At 44.0% G+C, this 18033-nt stretch overlaps 2 protein-coding genes across 3 annotated transcripts; both read right to left on the reverse strand.

Annotated features, from left to right (window-relative positions):
* Nucleotides 1-2235: 2235 nt before the first annotated feature.
* Nucleotides 2236-5321, reverse strand: LOC118287114 (gap junction delta-3 protein-like). Its single transcript, XM_035611922.2, has 2 exons — nt 4447-5321; nt 2236-4338 (listed from the first exon to the last, which is right to left on the reverse strand). Exon 2 carries the CDS (start codon nt 4147-4149, stop codon nt 3307-3309), a length of 843 nt encoding a protein of 280 aa, XP_035467815.1. The 5' UTR covers nt 4150-4338; nt 4447-5321; the 3' UTR covers nt 2236-3306.
* A 132-nt stretch (nt 5322-5453) lies between these two features.
* Nucleotides 5454-17914, reverse strand: top2a (DNA topoisomerase II alpha). 2 transcript variants are annotated; one of them, XM_035611919.2, is made up of 35 exons: nt 17736-17914; nt 16827-16973; nt 16492-16582; nt 16312-16375; nt 16008-16153; nt 15424-15521; nt 15117-15329; nt 14694-14867; nt 14225-14326; nt 13854-13991; nt 13617-13755; nt 13356-13513; nt 13053-13178; nt 12687-12797; nt 12343-12448; nt 12089-12198; nt 11809-11901; nt 11608-11722; nt 11374-11495; nt 10543-10691; nt 10196-10427; nt 9969-10103; nt 9632-9832; nt 9328-9523; nt 8957-9048; nt 8702-8848; nt 8507-8590; nt 8112-8318; nt 7829-7958; nt 7364-7531; nt 6862-7042; nt 6727-6779; nt 6527-6646; nt 6125-6357; nt 5454-6001 (listed from the first exon to the last, which is right to left on the reverse strand). In XM_035611919.2, the coding sequence occupies exons 1-35, from the start codon at nt 17751-17753 to the stop codon at nt 5855-5857; spliced, it is 4746 nt and encodes a 1581-aa protein (XP_035467812.1). In that variant the 5' UTR covers nt 17754-17914; the 3' UTR covers nt 5454-5854. The 2 variants fall into 2 exon arrangements, with proteins under 2 accessions (XP_035467812.1, XP_035467811.1); XM_035611918.2 differs by having other exon boundaries at nt 16827-16976.
* Nucleotides 17915-18033: the final 119 nt, after the last annotated feature.

Below are 18033 nucleotides of genomic sequence, written 5' to 3' on the forward strand. Positions count from 1 at the left end.
AGACTCTTGGATCTGCCGACCCTCAATTGTAACCGGGGAGCCCTCCGCCATTCTTCCTTCTGAAATCAATATTTAACCCTTTGCTCTTCCCAACATTCAATTCAAAAAGGTTTGCATCACACAGGCTGACAAAAGGATTCAACCTCTCTCCTGCAGGCCAGGCCACCGCCTTCGATTAGGTCGACCCACTTCACCAGTGTCATCCGAACATGTTTTGGATTTGACCGGACACCTGACTGTGCCTTTAGGCAGCCGTATGAATAGAACTGTGCCCTGCGATGATCCTGTTATAGTTCAAATAGTGTCCGACAGACAAACTGAGGTCGAGGCAAAAGATCCTCTTAAACCAATGCAAATGTTGTGTTGTGCACATTTGAATATTTTACTTTAAACTTCTTTTAAGCAAATGCATCTGGAAACAGCAACAACAACTCTGAACTGTATTTTATAATTTGTTGTTTTTTATTATAACTCAAGTAAACGAGTGGGCTCTCTCACAGAACTGTTTATCTTTTACTCTCATTTTGTTTTCCCCTCCACTGTCAAATTAAATATCCAGGAAGCCTCTTTGCAAATAATTGCAGTTATTAGTGTTTTCATTTTTCCCCTGTTCCTGAAATATACCATGTTTATCCTTAGCTTCGGGAGACTGGAGTCAACGTGATTGGGTCACAAGTTCCCGGAGCTCAGGCCAGTAAACAAGCGGCATGATTTGCTTAGAACTGGGCTCTGTGCCGTGAATGAAACCAAATCAGTTTGGAGCAGAAGAAAAGGGCAGGAATAATGTTTCTCGAAAAAAAGCATCTTCTGAAGTACTGTCCCTGCATGACTTGGCAGAACGTGAGGTGCTCAGATATATACGCCGCATGCGGGGCTGTCAGTCAGCGAGGTGTGTATTGACAGAGGCCCCATGGAGCGGACCAGGGCCTCAGATACAGAGCACATGCAGGTACGGCCCCAGAAATGTCTCACTCAAGGTGAGAGGAGGAGGGACAAAGAAGTGGAGGGAGCGAGAGAGAGAGAGAAAGAGAGGGGAGGGGTGCAGCGAAAGATGTTATCACTTTCCATCTCCTCCTCTGTGCCTGGTGTGAAGGGAGTCGCTGAAAACAGATGACCTACATCTTCATTGAGACAGACTCCAGCAGCGAGGCCTCCCCGGATTCAGAAAAGACAGAGTGAAGAATGGAGAGGCACAGAAGAAGAGGAAGAAGAAGAAGAAGAAGAAAAACAGAGAGAGAACGTCTGGGGAGGAGATGTACACTGAGAGAAGGGGAAACAGGCAGACTTCCAGTTTGACAAGGCAGACATGAGGAGGTAGAGACGCAGGCACACAAAAGGAAACGGGCAAAGTTTCGATGGTAATCCTCTTCGACTTCTCTTCCCTTCCCTCTGGAGCGGTTACATAAATCACATCTAGAATTCTGTTCTATGCACATCAAAGAGCCTGCGCCGCTATGCAATCTGCATATATGATGTGTCCAGGGAACAGCAGGAGGGGTGTGTGTGTGTGTGGGGGGGGGGCTGTGTTTCTGGGGGGAATGTTTGAGTCAAACATAAGCCTGTTTGGAGAGACGACTCTGTGTTCAGATGAGTCACTTGGATCTGTGACTGCTGAGGTCGTCAAATGATAATCGCATTTTTTCTTATCCGCGATCGTAAATGTGGAGAAAATCATTAACTTTACATGGAGCGGTTCTGTTTTTCAAGGTGGAATGGCCGAATGAGACATTAGATTGTGTCAGGATTCATGAGTTAGGAGCCTCGGTGTCATGCAGAGGTCTCAAGAAAAGAAAAAAAAAAACCATCCGCCCTTGTAATGTGGACGGCGTCAAAGGGGAATATGAATATGGCTGCAAATGGAGTCATCTCACTGAGGATGAGAGCTTCATATTTTCACGTGAGCAGCATTTCCTGCTCCTCTGCTGCCACCCACTGTTCACAAAACGCGCCTCCGCGTTATTTGCCTGACGCAACTGTTTGGTTTATATTTTCACATGCTCTTGTTCTGTATATGGTGCGGGTGTTATGATGGCCTGTCAGACCTTTTCATTTGCTTTTGGAAAAATAAACTTATGACAGTGACGGAGAGAAATATCTAGCTTTTGTGAAATATAACAACAGGATCACGGTAACCTACATATGTACGTTTTGACAGTCATTGCTCTACAGGGTTAAAGTGTAACATCTAAATACAGTCTATTAGTGAAAGTGTCAAACATATCCCCTCCAGACACGTTTCAAGAATAGAATAGATTCTTTATTGTCATTGTACATGTACAACGACATTGTGTGCAGTCCTGTCAATGCAAAGATCAGGGAAAAAAAGTGCATGAAGACATATAAAAACACTCTGCTTTGATTATTCATTAGGATCTGATGTGGTCGACAACAACAAGTACAACATGACCTCGTTGAAAAATGAACATGCACATTTATGATGATAGTTGAAGAGCTGGACACAATATGCATGTGCAGCGCAGGCTTCAGATTTTCACAGTCAGACTCGTAAAATCTGCATCCAACATGCTGTTATGCACAATATGTGCTGTGCGTGTATGTGCATCTTCATGTTAGACAAAACAGAAAAAACGTCCCCCTCTTCAACAGTTGAACGTGAAAACGGCAGTTAACTAATCGTGTGTATATATATACACAAATATTTATATATACACACATATTACACACACATTATAGATTATGTTTAGTCGACAAATCCTGTCTTGTTTAATCACTTGGATTTGATCATTGAATGTTAAAAATCTGATGACATTGAAAATAGGTCTGAGTTTGAAATAAGCTCAATGTGCAAATGTCTAGAGATTTACATTTAATTTCCTACTTCCAGGCTTCACACTGAGCGTATCGGACTTTTGGCAGGAGAGCGAAAAACGCACTTTTCCTAAAAAGTCGAACAATTTCCACAAAGGAGGCGGTTTCCAGCTTACCGGTACAGTTCCGGCCACTTATAGATTCTGACGTCACTGTTCAACTCCACTAGAATGACACAATGTTCCCGGAATGCTGTTTTTGTTTTTTTCCCCTGTTACGTTACACAAGGACGTTCAATCAGTGCTCTGTTGAAACAAAGAAGAAATCAGCGCTGCGCTGTGACAAGTGTAATCCAGAGAGGTTTCCTTCCTCAACTCTGTATGGTCTAAAGCATTTCCTTATGATGTCTCCTCCATTTTTTTTGCCACGCAATCATATACAGGAATTGGAAACATAAATAATAATAATAATATGTACATGAATTTAAAAGGAAAAAAGACAGTGATGTGGTTCCGGCAGGTTTGACTCGAGGCCCTCTCACACCATTATCCTGCTGCTCACATACTTGCCGCCCCGGGGCTTGTGGCCGATGCTGGAGACCCTGCGACCGCCGCTGCTCCTCAACGATCTTCCCTTCAGCATCACACTGTTGGCCACCCTCGTCTTCTCCTCGGCCTCTGCCTCCTCCCGCTTGAAGTTGTGGAGGTTCTGGCAGACACAGAGGCTGTCCGGGGGGCCGGGCTCGCAGCTCCGGCAGAACCACTTGATGGAGCCGTAGAGAATCTCTGCACAACTGACGATCGCCGAGATCACCCCCACGACGAAGTAGAAGCAGAGGAAGACCGTTTTCTCGGCCGGGCGGGAGGTGAAGCAGTCCACTGTGTAGGGGCAAGGAAAGCGGCTGCAGGGGAACTGGGCCTCCACCTTGAAGCCGTACAGCGTCCACTGGCCCACGAGGAAGCCAACTTCTGCCACCATGCGGAAGGCCACGTTGATCATGTACAACCACCTCAAGCGTTGGTCTTCTCTGCGCTGCTGGCCGCTCGTTGGGCTGAATTTGGGGGAGACGCTCCTCTTGTTGTGGTGGTGCACGGCGTACATGAGGAAAACCAGGGAAGGCGTTGCGATGAGGACAATGTGAAACACCCAGAATCTGTACTGGGAGATGGGGAAGGCCATGTCGTAGCACACCTGCTTGCAGCCCGGCTGGAGGGTGTTGCAGGCGAACTCCTCCTGCTCATCATCGAACAAGTCACTGGCAACCGTCCCCAGGATCAGGATCCTGAACACAAGCATGAGCAGGAGCCAGAAACGGCCGAGCATCGGCGAGTGGCCCTGGAGGGTATCGAAGAGTCCGCCGAGGTAGCCCCACTCCCCCATGGTGGCAGCACTGTCTCTGGGTTTGGCTTCTCGGAAGTCTGGAGATCTATCCACTTGTCCTTCTCAGAGCAAATGAAAAGGAGATGACCGAGCGTCTTAGTATCTCACATTCACGACTCAAAGTTAGACTGACCGGCAGGTCCAAGGTCACCTGTCTGAATCATTGACAGCCGTTCAGATCCAAATGATCTGGAACCAAAAGTGAAACAAGATTATACTCCCCTCCAATAACAGCAATTCAGGACAAAACAGTTCAAAGGGCCTCGAGGATTATCAAAGTCATTCTCAGTCACTCACAAGCTGCTACCTGTGGCTGGTTGAGCCAATCCCATTTCAGGCTCTTCTGGTTTTATCTCCTGCCACACAGGAGGACTTGAACATATGAAAATGATATCCAATCCAGGCGTTAACGCTCCACACTGACTTGTACTCCTCTCACTGAACCCGAATGGCCTGTGATTGAGGTTCACCATGACTTATAATTGCGAGGGCGGCACCGGTAAAGGAAGTTCCTCACCCTCTGTGGAGTCCCAGACAGGAGAGATGTTTACCCAAAAGAGGCTAAATCTTGATGGGCATTTCAAAGAGCTTCCTAAATGGCAGGAAGGATCTGTTCTGAGCTGTGCCGCCAGTTCCCCCGGTCACAAGGGCCAACATGATTGCAATGAAAAATTTCATTCCACCTAATCCAACCTCTTATGGGTGTTGAAACTATTTTTGCATAATCTTCACTGCGCAAACCAAACGGAATGTCTTCACCCCCCTACACACAGCTGACAGCATGTTCACTTCTACTTACAATCACAAGACACCAGATAGCACACCTCCGAACCTGAAACACACCTCACGTCGGCTGGTAGGAGAGAAAGATCTTACTTCATACGTCAGATAGTCATAAGAGGTTAGATAAAGGTCAGGCAAGGTTACATGAAATCTTTCATGACGAGAAAACGAAAAACATGACGATAGAGCACCCTCAAATTAACGTGTCATGCAGTGCGATTTCATTCCGTTTTTCAATCACTGGCATCAAAAAATTTTTTTCACTAAATTGAGCTCAGTGGTTTTAGTATTTGCTCAGTGATAAAAAATCTAGTGTCTCCAATTTCTGATGTGGAAATAAAATGTTACTCACCCACTCAAATTTCCTCAATGACCTTTTCCCCGGTGTGACTGGTGCTCCTCCCCCTCTAACATACCACCTGAATACTCCTGAGAAATTGACTTGTACAGACACAAAAAAACATCTGTGACAAAATCAACTAGACGTCAGTCGTCGAGCAAGATTTTCATGCAAATCACAATTGGTAGTAACACATCAGCTTTATTTTTCAACATATAAAATGAACTGCCATTGAAATATTTACAAAGACAAAACACAAGTGGATTACAAAAGAGGAAACTTTCAAGAGACATGTGACAGAGAAATGTGCTTGACCTGCACGAAGGTAGAACCATGTCCAAGCAGAACAGATGCAAATTTTCTTATTTCAGTTTTTCTTTTGCTGTGCAATAAATCTGATTTTTTTATAGCTTATACAGACCACAGGACTGAGATCCATTTAAGCCACGAGTGTACAGCCAACCATACTTCAAGTGATAAAAGTGGCACAAGATATATGTATAACTTACTAAAGAACCTGTCTTTAATACAAAAGCCTAAAAATCAACCAAGTTCAAATGGACACTGACACAGAGGCTAAATCTAGTCTTCATCAGAGTCCGAGTCCAGGTTGTAGGTCACAGGTTTGCGGGTGCGAGAGGGCTTGTCCCGCGGTGCCGCAGCCTTGGGAGCTGCTGCCTCCTCGTCTGACACCTGGAAGCTGTCATCCTCTTCCCATTTCTTAGGTTTCTACACCATAGTAAAATATTAAGGCACAACAAGGTGTTAATAGTGACTTTCCACTCGCTAAATATGTGTATAAGAAGAAGTGCACGACCTCGCGGTCCATCAGAATTCAGCGTGAAGACTGACCTTGCTGCCGGCGGTCGTCTTGGCCTTGAGGCGAGACATGAGGTCGCCAGAGCTACTGTCGGAGTCGTCGCTGACGACCTGTTTGCGCTTGAGAACGGGCTTCGCTTTTTTAACTGCAGGTTTGGCTTCACCTTCTGAGTCACTGGATCCAAACGAAGGGACCGTCTTGGCAGCAGTGCGGGATGAAGGTTTGGGCTTAGACAGAGCTTCCAGGATGGACGGCTGCTTCACATCTTAGAGAAAAGAACGTAGGGAAGGATTCTTTATGTATAATCTACATGTGTACAACAAATATGTGACAGCATATTACTATTTAGGTTTTGTAATTGTCACAACTGCTGTTACAGTTCGATATGAGAAAAAAATACATCTATATGACACTAAACTGATTTGTCCAAATACCTGCAGCCTTTTTCTTGGCTGCAGCTGGTTTCCTGGCAGCAGCAGCTTTCTTGGGGACAGCCTCTTTGGTTTTACGTTGAACTGGAGCCTTGGGTGCAGGCACCTGATCGTCTGATTGAGCTGCACAGATCCACAAAGAGCAAATGATTTGAATCTCTGAATCAGGCTCACAATCAATGCTGGGAAAGTACGGTACTTACAGCTCGACTTGGTTTCAGCTTTTTTCAACGTTTTGCTCTTTGTCACTTTATTCCTGCAGAGAAATGAAGAAATTCGAGGTAAATGAACTGATGCAGAAGAAGCTTCACTCGTCAAGGCTGTTGATCGATACTCACGCAGGTTCTGGGGCTTTTGGAGGTGGCGCTGGAGAGTCCACATCGCTGTCCGCCATGGTGCTGGGCTCCGGGGCGAAGCTGGTGTCATCGTCACTGATGACAGCTTTGTGTTTTGGAGCATCCTTCTTCCCCCAGTCACCAAACTCATCCTCGCTGTCGGACAAACTGTACTTCACGGCAGCTTTGAAAAATTAGGCAAACAAATTGGGTTGATTTTGAAATTCTCATAATAGACAAGTCATCAAACCGCTGTGGCAGAGATCAAGTAAATTGAGATAAGAGCTAATTAGCCTGAGGAAATGAGTTCAATCAGCGTTTGAATACACAACTTTAAAACATCTGTGGAATGTTTACATCTGGTCTCAGGATCTGGGTAAGGGACCAAGTATTCAGTGTATAGACTGACCGCTGAAGTTTGGGCTGTTTGACAGATGAAAAATGTCACAATGATTAAACCAGTCAAGTTATTGTTGATGAGGGTGATGGGGGGTCTCAGTTTCACCTTTAGTTTTACGTTCAACGCGCTCCCTGGGGGCAACAACGTCCTCCGCCGCCTCCATCTCGCTGCTGGACTGTTTGTCTTCGGACTCGTCGTCTGACCACGGGCTCTTCTTGGGCTTCTTCGTAGCAGTCTTGAACTGAAGAGTGGTCTGCTTGCCTGTCTTTGATACTGCTTAGAAGAATTAGGTTTCTTAGTCATCGTTGATATAAATGCAATGAGGCCTCTTTACAGTATGAGTAGATGTGATTCAGCAAACGTGCAGTACAAGCCTTCCCTGGTTTTATGTGGCCATAAATAAAGTGTAATCTTATCTCATCCTCTTATCAGTTTTTAAATGTGTTACACTATATTTACTGATATGGACAACAACAGAGGTGGCACAAACACAAAGTTCACTTCTGTACTAAAGACTGAACTCAAACTATTTGCCAGCAGTGGAACAGTTGTTAGATTTGTCTTCCTCACCTTTTTCCTTCGGCTGAGCTTTAGTTTTCTTGCTCAGTCGTGCAGCCAAGCCAAGCTCCTCACTCGGCTCTGCGTTCTCTGCGTCCTCTGCATCTTCTCCAAACTCCATCTTCATCACCAAGTTTTCACTCTGCAATTATAAAAAATAATGTCAAACAAAACCGTACCTTCTTTATGTTGTACCAGAAAGTGCTAAGATGCAGATATGAGATTTACAAAAACAAAAAAAAAAAGTGTAGTTTCTGACAGTTGGGTTGATTGAAACTATTTTGAAAAGAAATACCTTGATTTTCCTGCCCCTCTTGCCTTCTCCTTTTTTAATGTCAGCCTTCCTGTTGGCTTCAGCTTTCATGGTACTGGTAACGCGGGGGATGACGCGGCGTCCCTGGGGCGTGGGCATAGTCTCCTGTTTCACCTTCACTGCTTTGCCTTTTCCGGTCCCCTTAACACGGGGCATGATGGCATTCTCCTTATCCTTTGCCTCAACTCTCTGAGAATAAGGAAACAGCAAGATCAGACGATGATTGAGGAGAGAATAGATTGATAGTGACGACACTGAATGAAACCAGATTTCCAGGAGACTGAATATGGATGCATGGTCCTGTGAGATTGGCAATGACTTCTGGCAATGACAGGCAGAAGAAACAAAAGAAGTACAGAAAAATAAAGGGTCAATACCTCCAGTTCCTCGGAGAAAGCAGCAAGATCTTCCTTCCACAAGTCTTCTGGATTCCTCTTCTTCAGGGTGTCCAGCTCTGTCAACTATGGAGCAGCAGTTCAGTCAGAAAATGGACGTTGTTTAGATGAAACAGAATATTTTATAATTGTACATCTTGACCATTGGTAAGCTTGTGGTATTGCTGAGCCTCACACCTTAGCATCCCTCTGTTTGCACAGCTCCTCTTTCTTCTCTTTGCTCAAGTACCACATGGGCATGCTCAGCAGGTAGTTGTAGTCCGGCCCACTGGAGTCCTCCTTCTCCGTTCCCTCCTCCTCTTCATCATCAATCTCCTCCTCATTCTAAAAGCATGAACACCAATATATATATAATTCTTGTTTGCTTAAGTGGAGGCTGAGTGTTTAGCTCCCCTTGTGGATGAGGCTGAACATCTTTTGAAAGGGTCTCACCTTCTCTTGAGCCTGTTTCCAAGCCTTGACTGGGTCAGAGTCGTAGCCCATCTGCTGAAGCATGCGGATCAGTTCCTTCTTTGGCTTGTTTTCTAAAAGTAGATGAAAATTATGAATACTTTTTGACCAGGGCAAATCAAAACACGGTCTAGGTCTAATCAACTATGGCTTAAAAAGGTTGTCTCAATTTCCATTATATTGTTACAATTTCAGAGGATGTGTTTAATTTTACACAAAACCTTACACTACAACTGTTTTTTATTGTGTAGATGTGTACAAATAGAAACAATTGATGTTTCTTGTTTGAACATCTTTCAAATTTTATCGTAGCAGCGTGTACTTTAAGCAAAATACTGTAACATGCTACTAACCAATGACCAAGGTGCCCTGGATTTTCTCCAGGATGAATCGGGCCTGGTTGGTGAGCTTGGCGCTCTCTGCTCCCAGCATGCCAACCAACCAGTCCTTTCTCAGCACATAGTATTTCTTCCTCAACTCAAAGAAGTCCTTGAGGATGTCCTGCACAGACTCGTACTTCTTCAAGCTGCCAACATGGTCAAACAGAACCTTAAAAAAACACACACAAAGTTTCTGGATGGTTGGGAAGCAAGGGGAAGCTTTTCAGAAATGCATGAGATTTTACAGCAAGGTCCAGCTAGATGTGGCAGTCATTACCATAGAATTGCATGTGAGAGGACTCTGCAGTTTAAAGACTTTATGGAGGCCAGCAGCTTCCACCTCCCTCAGCTTGTCTTCCGTCATCTTGACCACAAAGCGCACAGTGGCGTCGGTGTGGTACTCCTTATAGTCTGTGATCAGAGGAGGGACCTTCTCAGTGCCATTCAACATCGGCTCCAGCACGTTCTCCTTGTAGGCCTGAACCACAGAGACATAAATGACACAGGTGATTAAAATAGACTCACATGTGATTAAAATAGACTCACATTTATTATAATTAATGATGTGTACATGATGGAACGTGCCTAAGTGGACAGACAAAGTTTTCGCTAACCTGCGTCCAAGATTTGACGGGCAATTCAGAGATCTCAATGGTAGTGGAGTCAATGATGGCGACCTCTCCGCTGTTCATGTACTGGTTGTCCATCACCTGCTCAATTGTACCTCTGAAGCCTTTGTAGTTTGGAAGCTATGGGAGGGGAAAAGTCCCCCTTGTCATTTTTTTTGTACATCGGAAAACAAGAGTGTCAGACAGCAACGACAATCACTTCCTGTCCTCACCATGGGCAGAGGCTCGTCGCCATTGAGCATACGGTTGATGTTGTTGATGATCTCTCGTATGTCATAGTTTGGGATCTTGCTGGCCCAGCCTGTGCCGATACCCTCAGCACCGTTCACCAGCACAGTGGGGATGATGGGCATGTACCACTCTGGCTCTACACGCTGGTTGTCGTCGTAGTTGTACTTGAGCAGGTTGTCGTCCACGGGTGGGAAAACAAGTCGCGCCAGAGGGCTGGAAGGACAAAAGGTGCCAAGAAATTAACTCCCCCACATTCTGAAACCACTTACACTGGTGCAGGAGGCCCGTGGCTTCAGACTGGTCAGTGGGTTGTGAGGAGGCTGCTGACCTGAGCATGGTGAAGATGTATCGAGGGCTGGCAGAGTCCTTGCCCCCGTGCAGCCGGGTTCCAAACTGACCCAGAGGCTGCAGCAGGTTCATGTTGTTGCTTCCCACAAAGTTCTGGGCCAAACCAACAATGGTCATCATCAGAGAGATCTGGAAATGAGAAGATTACAGCATTAGTATTAACAACACGAAAAATATAGTCAGATGCTTCAACCATGAACAGTCAACACAATACAAATGTGATATTAGATGCTGTTTTACATAACATATTAAAACTATTTATTCAACCAGATCAAATCAGTGTAAAAGAAAGAGTTTTGCAAAGTAGCCAAACTAACTAAAAAGGAAGGACAAACTAAAGTTTCTTAACACACACAAAAGAATTCATCAGTTAAATTAATTGAGGCTACATCCACATGACTACATTTTGGTTCTAAAATACATAACTGCTGCTACGTTCAAACCTGGCGTCCACACTACAGAGACATTTGGAAAAGCTGCTCGTCATGTTTTAGTTTGAAAACCCTGGGGGCTGTGTTGGAGCATGGACAGGCAGAAACTTTTACATTTTTACTTTAAATACTAGTTCCAACTCGTGAAAATATATCCCTGAACTTACATTTCACCATTGTTGTTTCTTGCGCATCGTATTTTCCGTAACTAGGCAACCAACTGCAGAGAGGACAATCTGCTTCCTGTTTACACCGTTACACACAGGCTCAGTGTACGTGTAAACCTTTTCCGGTGTGTTTGTATGGACGGAGATTAATACTGGTACGCAGCTAAAGGAAAACATAGTATGGCTGTAGCCTGATGGAACCAGCCATCTCACCTCTCCATGGTGGTAGGCCGACATCTCAGCCACTGAGCCAGCCAACTGGGCCACCTTGACTTCGCGCTTGTCATTTCTTTTGAAGCAACAGAACAACACCTTCCTCTGGCCAGGCTTTAGACCTACGCACACGCACACGCACACGCACACGCACACACATTAGACCACTCTCTCAGCATTTCTTATGAGTTACAGTTCTTTGTTCTGTGTGAACATAAACATAATTTCACGCACCATCCACGAGGCAGGGAATTGACCTCTCGTTATCAGAGTTGGAGAAGAGAACCAGCTCCTTGTTGACAAAGTCATTGTAGGAGAGGGACTTTGTGGACTGACCGTACAGGTACTCCTGTGAAGACACAGAAAAACATTAAGTAAAACTCAACTGAAATCAGTAATAAATAACACGACGTTCACCAGTAGTTGGGACGTTACCTCAGGCAGGTTGTGCTCCCTGCGCTGGCGCCTGTTGGTCATGAAATTTGTCAGCCACTCTTTTCGCTCATCCACTTTCTTCTTGCTAAAGGCCTAGCAAAAAAATAGAAGATGAAAGATTATTCATATTCATTAGTCACTAATCAAATCCTGGCAAGAAATGTGATAAATTATTTAGTATTGTGTAATGGGTGTACAGGATAATTACGAGATCCAAAAAAAGTAAATTCAATTTGATGTGCTCCTCCCCAGAATGTAAATCAGATGTGTAACATCTTACAAGGGTGATAGCTTCATCGTCTTCAGGCCCGGCGTACTTGAATGGGATACGGTGTCTCTGCATATCAGAGAAGTACTCCTTTGCCTCCTGCGATGTGCTGGTTCCCAAACCTGCGTTGACAAAGTCCACAAAGGAAGAGAGTCTATAAGATGATGAATAATAATAGCACACCAATCTCTAACCAGGACACTTATCAGGTACGGAGGACTGCTTACTTCGTCTGCTTTACTACCACACAGGGGTTTGTAACAAACCTTTGTAGTATTTGATTCTCCAAGATTTGTGGTTGGACTGGCTATCCTTCCATGCATTGAATTCAGGTATACTGTAGAAAGACAGCTGGTTTTTCTTGTAAGTTGCCTAAAGAGAGGGGGGAAAAGAAGTCTTGAGGAATGTTCCAGTCTTTTGTCACTAGATGGCAGTGTTGTTTCAAATTCAAGCAGGCAACATTTTGGATTGCCATCAGAGCTGGAAGTAAATTTCCTTTCACACTTATTTACTACATTTCAACATTATTTGTTGCCTTTGTAAGGCAAGCAAAATAATTAGAGCATAATGAGGCCTGCGAGCAAGAGCGAATCCCTGTGAGTTTACGTACCTTGATGATGGGGGTGATGAACTCTTCCAGGAAGTTATGGCGCAGCAATGACGGCCAGTTATGGTGAATGAAGTTGATCAGCAAGCCCTTGATATGGGAGCCATCTTGATCCTGTCACAATCACAGGAATACAGAAGAGTCCCGTCATATTGATGTTATTAATATCAGCATGAGTTCAGGTAATAAACAAGCGGTAAAACAATACCACTTGAACTTAAGAGCTGGCCACAACCTCAACACTAGAAAACTGTATGAGTTTGTCGCAGCTTTACAAATGAGTAATAAAATAAATTTTCAATGATGTACAAAATTTGGACACAGTAAGAAGCAAAGTAAAACAGACATCAGTACACACTGAAAGCACACCTGATCTGTCATGATCATGATCTTGCCATAACGCAGACTCTTGAGGGATTCCGGGTCGCTGTAGTTCTTCTTGTACTGAAGACCAAGGATCTTAATGATGTTGTTGATCTCAGCGTTCTCCATGATCTGAGAAGGCAGACCCAAACAACTTTCACTTTCAGCAACTTACAGAAATACATAAAAAAAAACACAGTAATAAAACAGGAATTTAAAAAGACAAATTCCTGCAATCGTTTTTCATTTGATTGAACCTATTATGTTGGTTTGACAACGCCATTTATGAGCTGCCATCTAATAACCAACCTGCTTGTGTGACGCCTCCCGGACGTTGAGCATTTTTCCTCTCAGCGGAAAGACGCCATAGCGGTCCCTGCCGACAACTCCCAGCCCAGACACGGCCAGCGTCTTGGCCGAGTCTCCCTCAGTAAGGATCAGTGTGCAGCTGATGGAGTTCCTCCCACCTGCCAGAAAACATGGTTATCACTGGATAAATTGGCGAGTCCTTTTCTTTTGATATGGCCAGGCTGTATATAATAAGGAGCGAACGAGCTTGGTATTCAGTACCTGCATCATTGGCATCATCTAGTTTAGGCACCCCTTTGATTTTTGTGTGTTTGACAGCTGAGCATTTCTTGTTGAGTTGGGATTGAGCTTTGAACTTCACCCAGTTCATTATGCTTTCCACAATCCCACAGGATGTGGCCTTTGGAGAACAGAAAATGAAGAGGAATTGGTGAAATCAGAATGAATACACTTTCTGAGGTTAAGAATGAAATGAAGTGTGTTTTTTTTTATTAGTACCTGTTTGATAAACTTGTCACCGAGCTGACAGGTGGACCCAAAGTTCTTCTGCTGCAGTGTCATGTTCTCTTTGGTCTGAGAGTCGAACGTGGGATTCACAATCAGACAGTTGACAAACAGCCACATGTGGTTCTTCACCTGGAGGAAGAGAGAGGGAAGCAGACACGGTTTTATCTTTTGTTAACAGAACATATGGAAGATTTTCCATTTAGCTACTCAATATTGGTCCAACAATTATGATAACAATAATCACTCAATTCCATCTTCATTCAAATTATATATATATATATATATATATATATATATATATATATATATATATATATATATATATATATATATATATATATATATATATATGATGACTGTACCTGGAAAGGCTTGACGGCGACCCCAGCTTTGTTCTTCTTCTTCACCACTTCAATAAGCTTTCCAACCACCTGGTCAGCCACATAGTCAACGTGCCTCCCTCCCTGGGGCCCAAAGGACAACCATAAGATCCCTTTTACAGAATTAATGTCATGAATCTTAATCATAGTGACACTGAGTGGCTGGGAGAGTAGCCAAATTTGTACTTAGCTGCCAAAGAAACCTGGTCTACTAGTTCAGTCTGACTTGAAATGGTTCATAGCTGCTTTAAGATTTGAATTGAATAGAGGATGATAAAATACGTTAAAATTAAAATTGACACTCAGTACTCCAAAGGACTACTTAAAAAAATAAAAATAAATAATAAATTTGGCATGGAGGTCACGACCCCAAACTCATTCATCGACCTCTCAGCTTCACAGTGACACACAATAAACACACTACAGAGAATATAATACAATGAGACATTACCTTGGTCGTGGCAATACTGTTGACAAAGCTGACTTGCTGGAAACCTTTCTCGCTCATGGTGAGGCACACCTCCCAGCGCTCGTTGACGGTCTCGTGGACCACAGTGAGGGCGTCGCCAAGCTCATCCACCTTGTCCTTCACATACATGTCCACATAGCTACGGAAACCCGTAACCTGGAGAAAGAGAGTGACTGTCTTAGTCTTAATCACATACAGGCGCATGTGATCAACAGCAAAATCCAAAGATCTTGAACTCAACGGGTAGGCTGTTAGAAATGCCCGAGGTGTGGTTATTGTCTTTTGTATCATTTAAAATCCCTCCTCCATCAAAGCTATTCAAAAGTTGAAGATGTTACAAAAGGGGCTCTAAGAAAAAGATTAATATAAAAAGACATTCTCAGAGGAAACAGCGTGGTAACTTACTGGTAGCCTCTTGCCATTGAGGAACACACGGACACCCTTGCTGGCTCCAGCAATGTCGTAGGCCCTCCTGGTCAACAGAGCCAGTGTGTCTTTGTCCAAGGTGCTCATCTTGAACTTAGGAAGATCTGGCCTGAAGGTGATACAGGTGTATTCCTCTCCGTCAAAGGATTTGATGTTCGGATCTGCTGTCCGGCCCATGTTGTCATACCAAGTCTGTAGAAAACATGGACTCACTTTAAAATGACATTTTTCATGTACAGGTGAAGGTGAACTAAAAACGGCAAACGTAGTTTGGTCTCCTTCTTACCTGCTTGAACACCTTCTTTGACTCTTTACAGGCAGTCTCCACAGTGAACTTTGTGCTAAAGATGTTGCAAAGCTTAGCACCATATCCGTTACGTCCACCTGAAGAAAAAGACGTAGGTTGAGACGCTAGAAAAGGTTCCACTGTAGCAAGTTTATACAAAACTGTTCATACATTTCAAAGCCTTCTGTTAAGATGATATGCTTTTCTTTCATATTAAGCCCATATAATTCATAACTTCATCCAGACATCTGGGGGAAACTGCTGTAATCTTCACTCACAATATGTGATTTTTGCTAAAACTATGATTTGTTTAAACATGTCTGATAATTAAATTGTATATGTTGCTCTCACTGTTGGACTTTATTGCAAAGTTGTTTCTAGCATTTTCATCACAGGCCAAGATATCATGAATGTCATTCGTGAGATTTAAGTTATGACAACCAAGAGTCAAGGTGGACAAAACGAGAGAAATAAAATCCAGGGTGTCCAAACACAACATTTTCATTTGAATACCTCAATCAATATGTTGTATGTGAACTGTAAACAAAACAATATTGTCGTCATTATTTCACAATGATTCTCACCAGTGACTTTCTTCTCCTCGTCATCATAGTTGCTGGAGGTGAGGAGCTGTCCGAAGATGAGAGCAGGCACATAGACCTTCTCCACCTTGTGCTCCACCACCGGAATACCCTTCCCATTATTCCATACACTGATGGTGTTGTTTTCACTAAGAGGAAAAAACAAACAAACACATATTACACTATGTTCTTCTGTGATACTGAGGAGAGCTGTGGATTTATTTTACAACTTACAAGCCACTGTGGTAGGAATATAGGCTATTCTGAGATCTTATCTGGGTACTGTACAGTATTATATATTACTCACACATCAATATTAATTTTGATGCAGGACATGCTCTTGTCCCTCTGCTTATTGTCAGCTGCATTTACTGTAGGGAGAATATGAAATTGAATTATTTCATTACATCAGGCCAACTATGGGATGGGGAAAATATTGCCTATTTAGATTGTACACCATCTAAAACTATGAGACGCGTTTACTCACCAAGGATCTCATCAAAAATCTTGTAGAGCCCGGGCACAAACGTGACGTCACGACAGTTCAGTCCAGCCTCCTCGTCATACACCCACATTTGCTGAGGGAAAAAAATAGTCAAGTAGTAACTATAAAGATGCATGAATTCATATAATATGAACCATTAACGCTTTATTCTCCCTAATCAACATCCTGCAACCTTGCAGTGACAGCACCACTCAACCAAAAAAAGAACTCACATTTGCTCCTGTGGGATTTACTGGAGGTCTCAAAAATCATAACAGTCAGTTAGAGACGCGATCATTTCTTATAATAACACAGACATTGCCTGTGTGACTTCTTACTTGGGTGACAGGCTCCACGGAGCCTATGTAGGAGTCCGGTCGAAGCAAGATGTGCTCCAGCTGCGTCTTCTTCTGATAGATCCTCTCCACTGACAGACGCTTAGGGTCTTTCTTCGTCTTCTCCACCGGCTTGTTTTCAAAGAAGGTCTGCTGCAGGTGACAAAGGATGATCTCTTGTGTTAACGTTCTTGCGGTGCAGTCAAGGGACAGCAACAGGGGCGTCCATTTGTGTTACAGGCAACTTCCATACGATGACAAACATCTGCAATGCCAGACAACTCTCAGGCGGCGTGCAAATCATTGCATTGCTATTTGAATGTTGCGGTTTCAATGTGCACGAGGAGGGAAACCTCGGGCCAGCATGAACACAAATAACGTTACCTCGTCTACTGAAAATGAGAAAGAAAAAAACTCAACAATCAGAGCAACAAACTCTTGAGGTTTCTTAGACTCGATTTATTGTGATGCTCTTCAGGGGGAATATCTCAGCTGGGGCTAACAGACTGCGTATTCATCTCGATTATAACTGTAAGAATCAACCATTACCCAGTCGCCAGTTTAAAAATGACAACACTGGTGATCGAAGACGCTGCTTGCACACCATCACAAGGGAACATGGCTGTGGTGTTAGCGAACCACCAAGCTAATGTTGCGGCTCACACGTTGGCCTACGTCGCGTGTGGAGAGTCACTACCTTTCGGACCTGACACGCCAAGAACTGTCGTTTTTTTTGGACCAGTGCATTTTGTCATGTCCTATATGTGCGTTTCTTAAAAGTCGTAGACGACAGTTAAGTTGATGTGCGACACGGGGTCGGCTAGCTCACGTTTGACCGTTAGCGAGCCGCGACTCGCGAGCTTCACAGCGGGTTAGCAGCGTTTAGAATTATGGAAATGACCGTAAAGTTACCTTCAGTGGGTCGGCCATTATTCCTGTATTTACCGCCAAACTCTAGCGCTTGCAATAACTAAAAAAAACAAAACACGTCTGTGACTAGCTAACTCCGGACAACAACTGCTGCCTGGCTGCGCCGAAATGTGGAAAAGTGGAGATTCGAGAGGACCGCCGTTAGAAAATTCAAAACTTCGAGCAAGCCTCTCGCGCCAGATGAACGGACCAATCAGGCGAAGGGCGTTCAGACGTTTCTCTGCACACTAGGAAGGTACGAACCGTCCCCTCTTTTACCCCAACAACCAATCGCTGACGG

This window comes from Scophthalmus maximus, chromosome 16, assembly GCF_022379125.1.
Source record: "Scophthalmus maximus strain ysfricsl-2021 chromosome 16, ASM2237912v1, whole genome shotgun sequence".
Lineage (NCBI taxonomy): Eukaryota > Metazoa > Chordata > Actinopteri > Pleuronectiformes > Scophthalmidae > Scophthalmus > Scophthalmus maximus.

Bases quoted from the DNA above. Each gene is read 5' to 3' on its own strand.
- top2a (XM_035611918.2), bottom strand. The intron at 15,522-16,007 runs GTGAGAATCATT...CTTTTTCTTCAG, and splicing joins CGAGGAGAAGAAAGTCACTG to GTGGACGTAACGGATATGGT. The intron at 10,428-10,542 runs GTCAGCAGCCTC...TTGTCCTTCCAG, and splicing joins TACATCTTCACCATGCTCAG to CCCTCTGGCGCGACTTGTTT.
- LOC118287114 (XM_035611922.2), bottom strand. From the start codon at position 4,149: ATGGGGGAGTGGGGCTACCTCGGCGGACTCTTCGATACCCTCCAGGGC.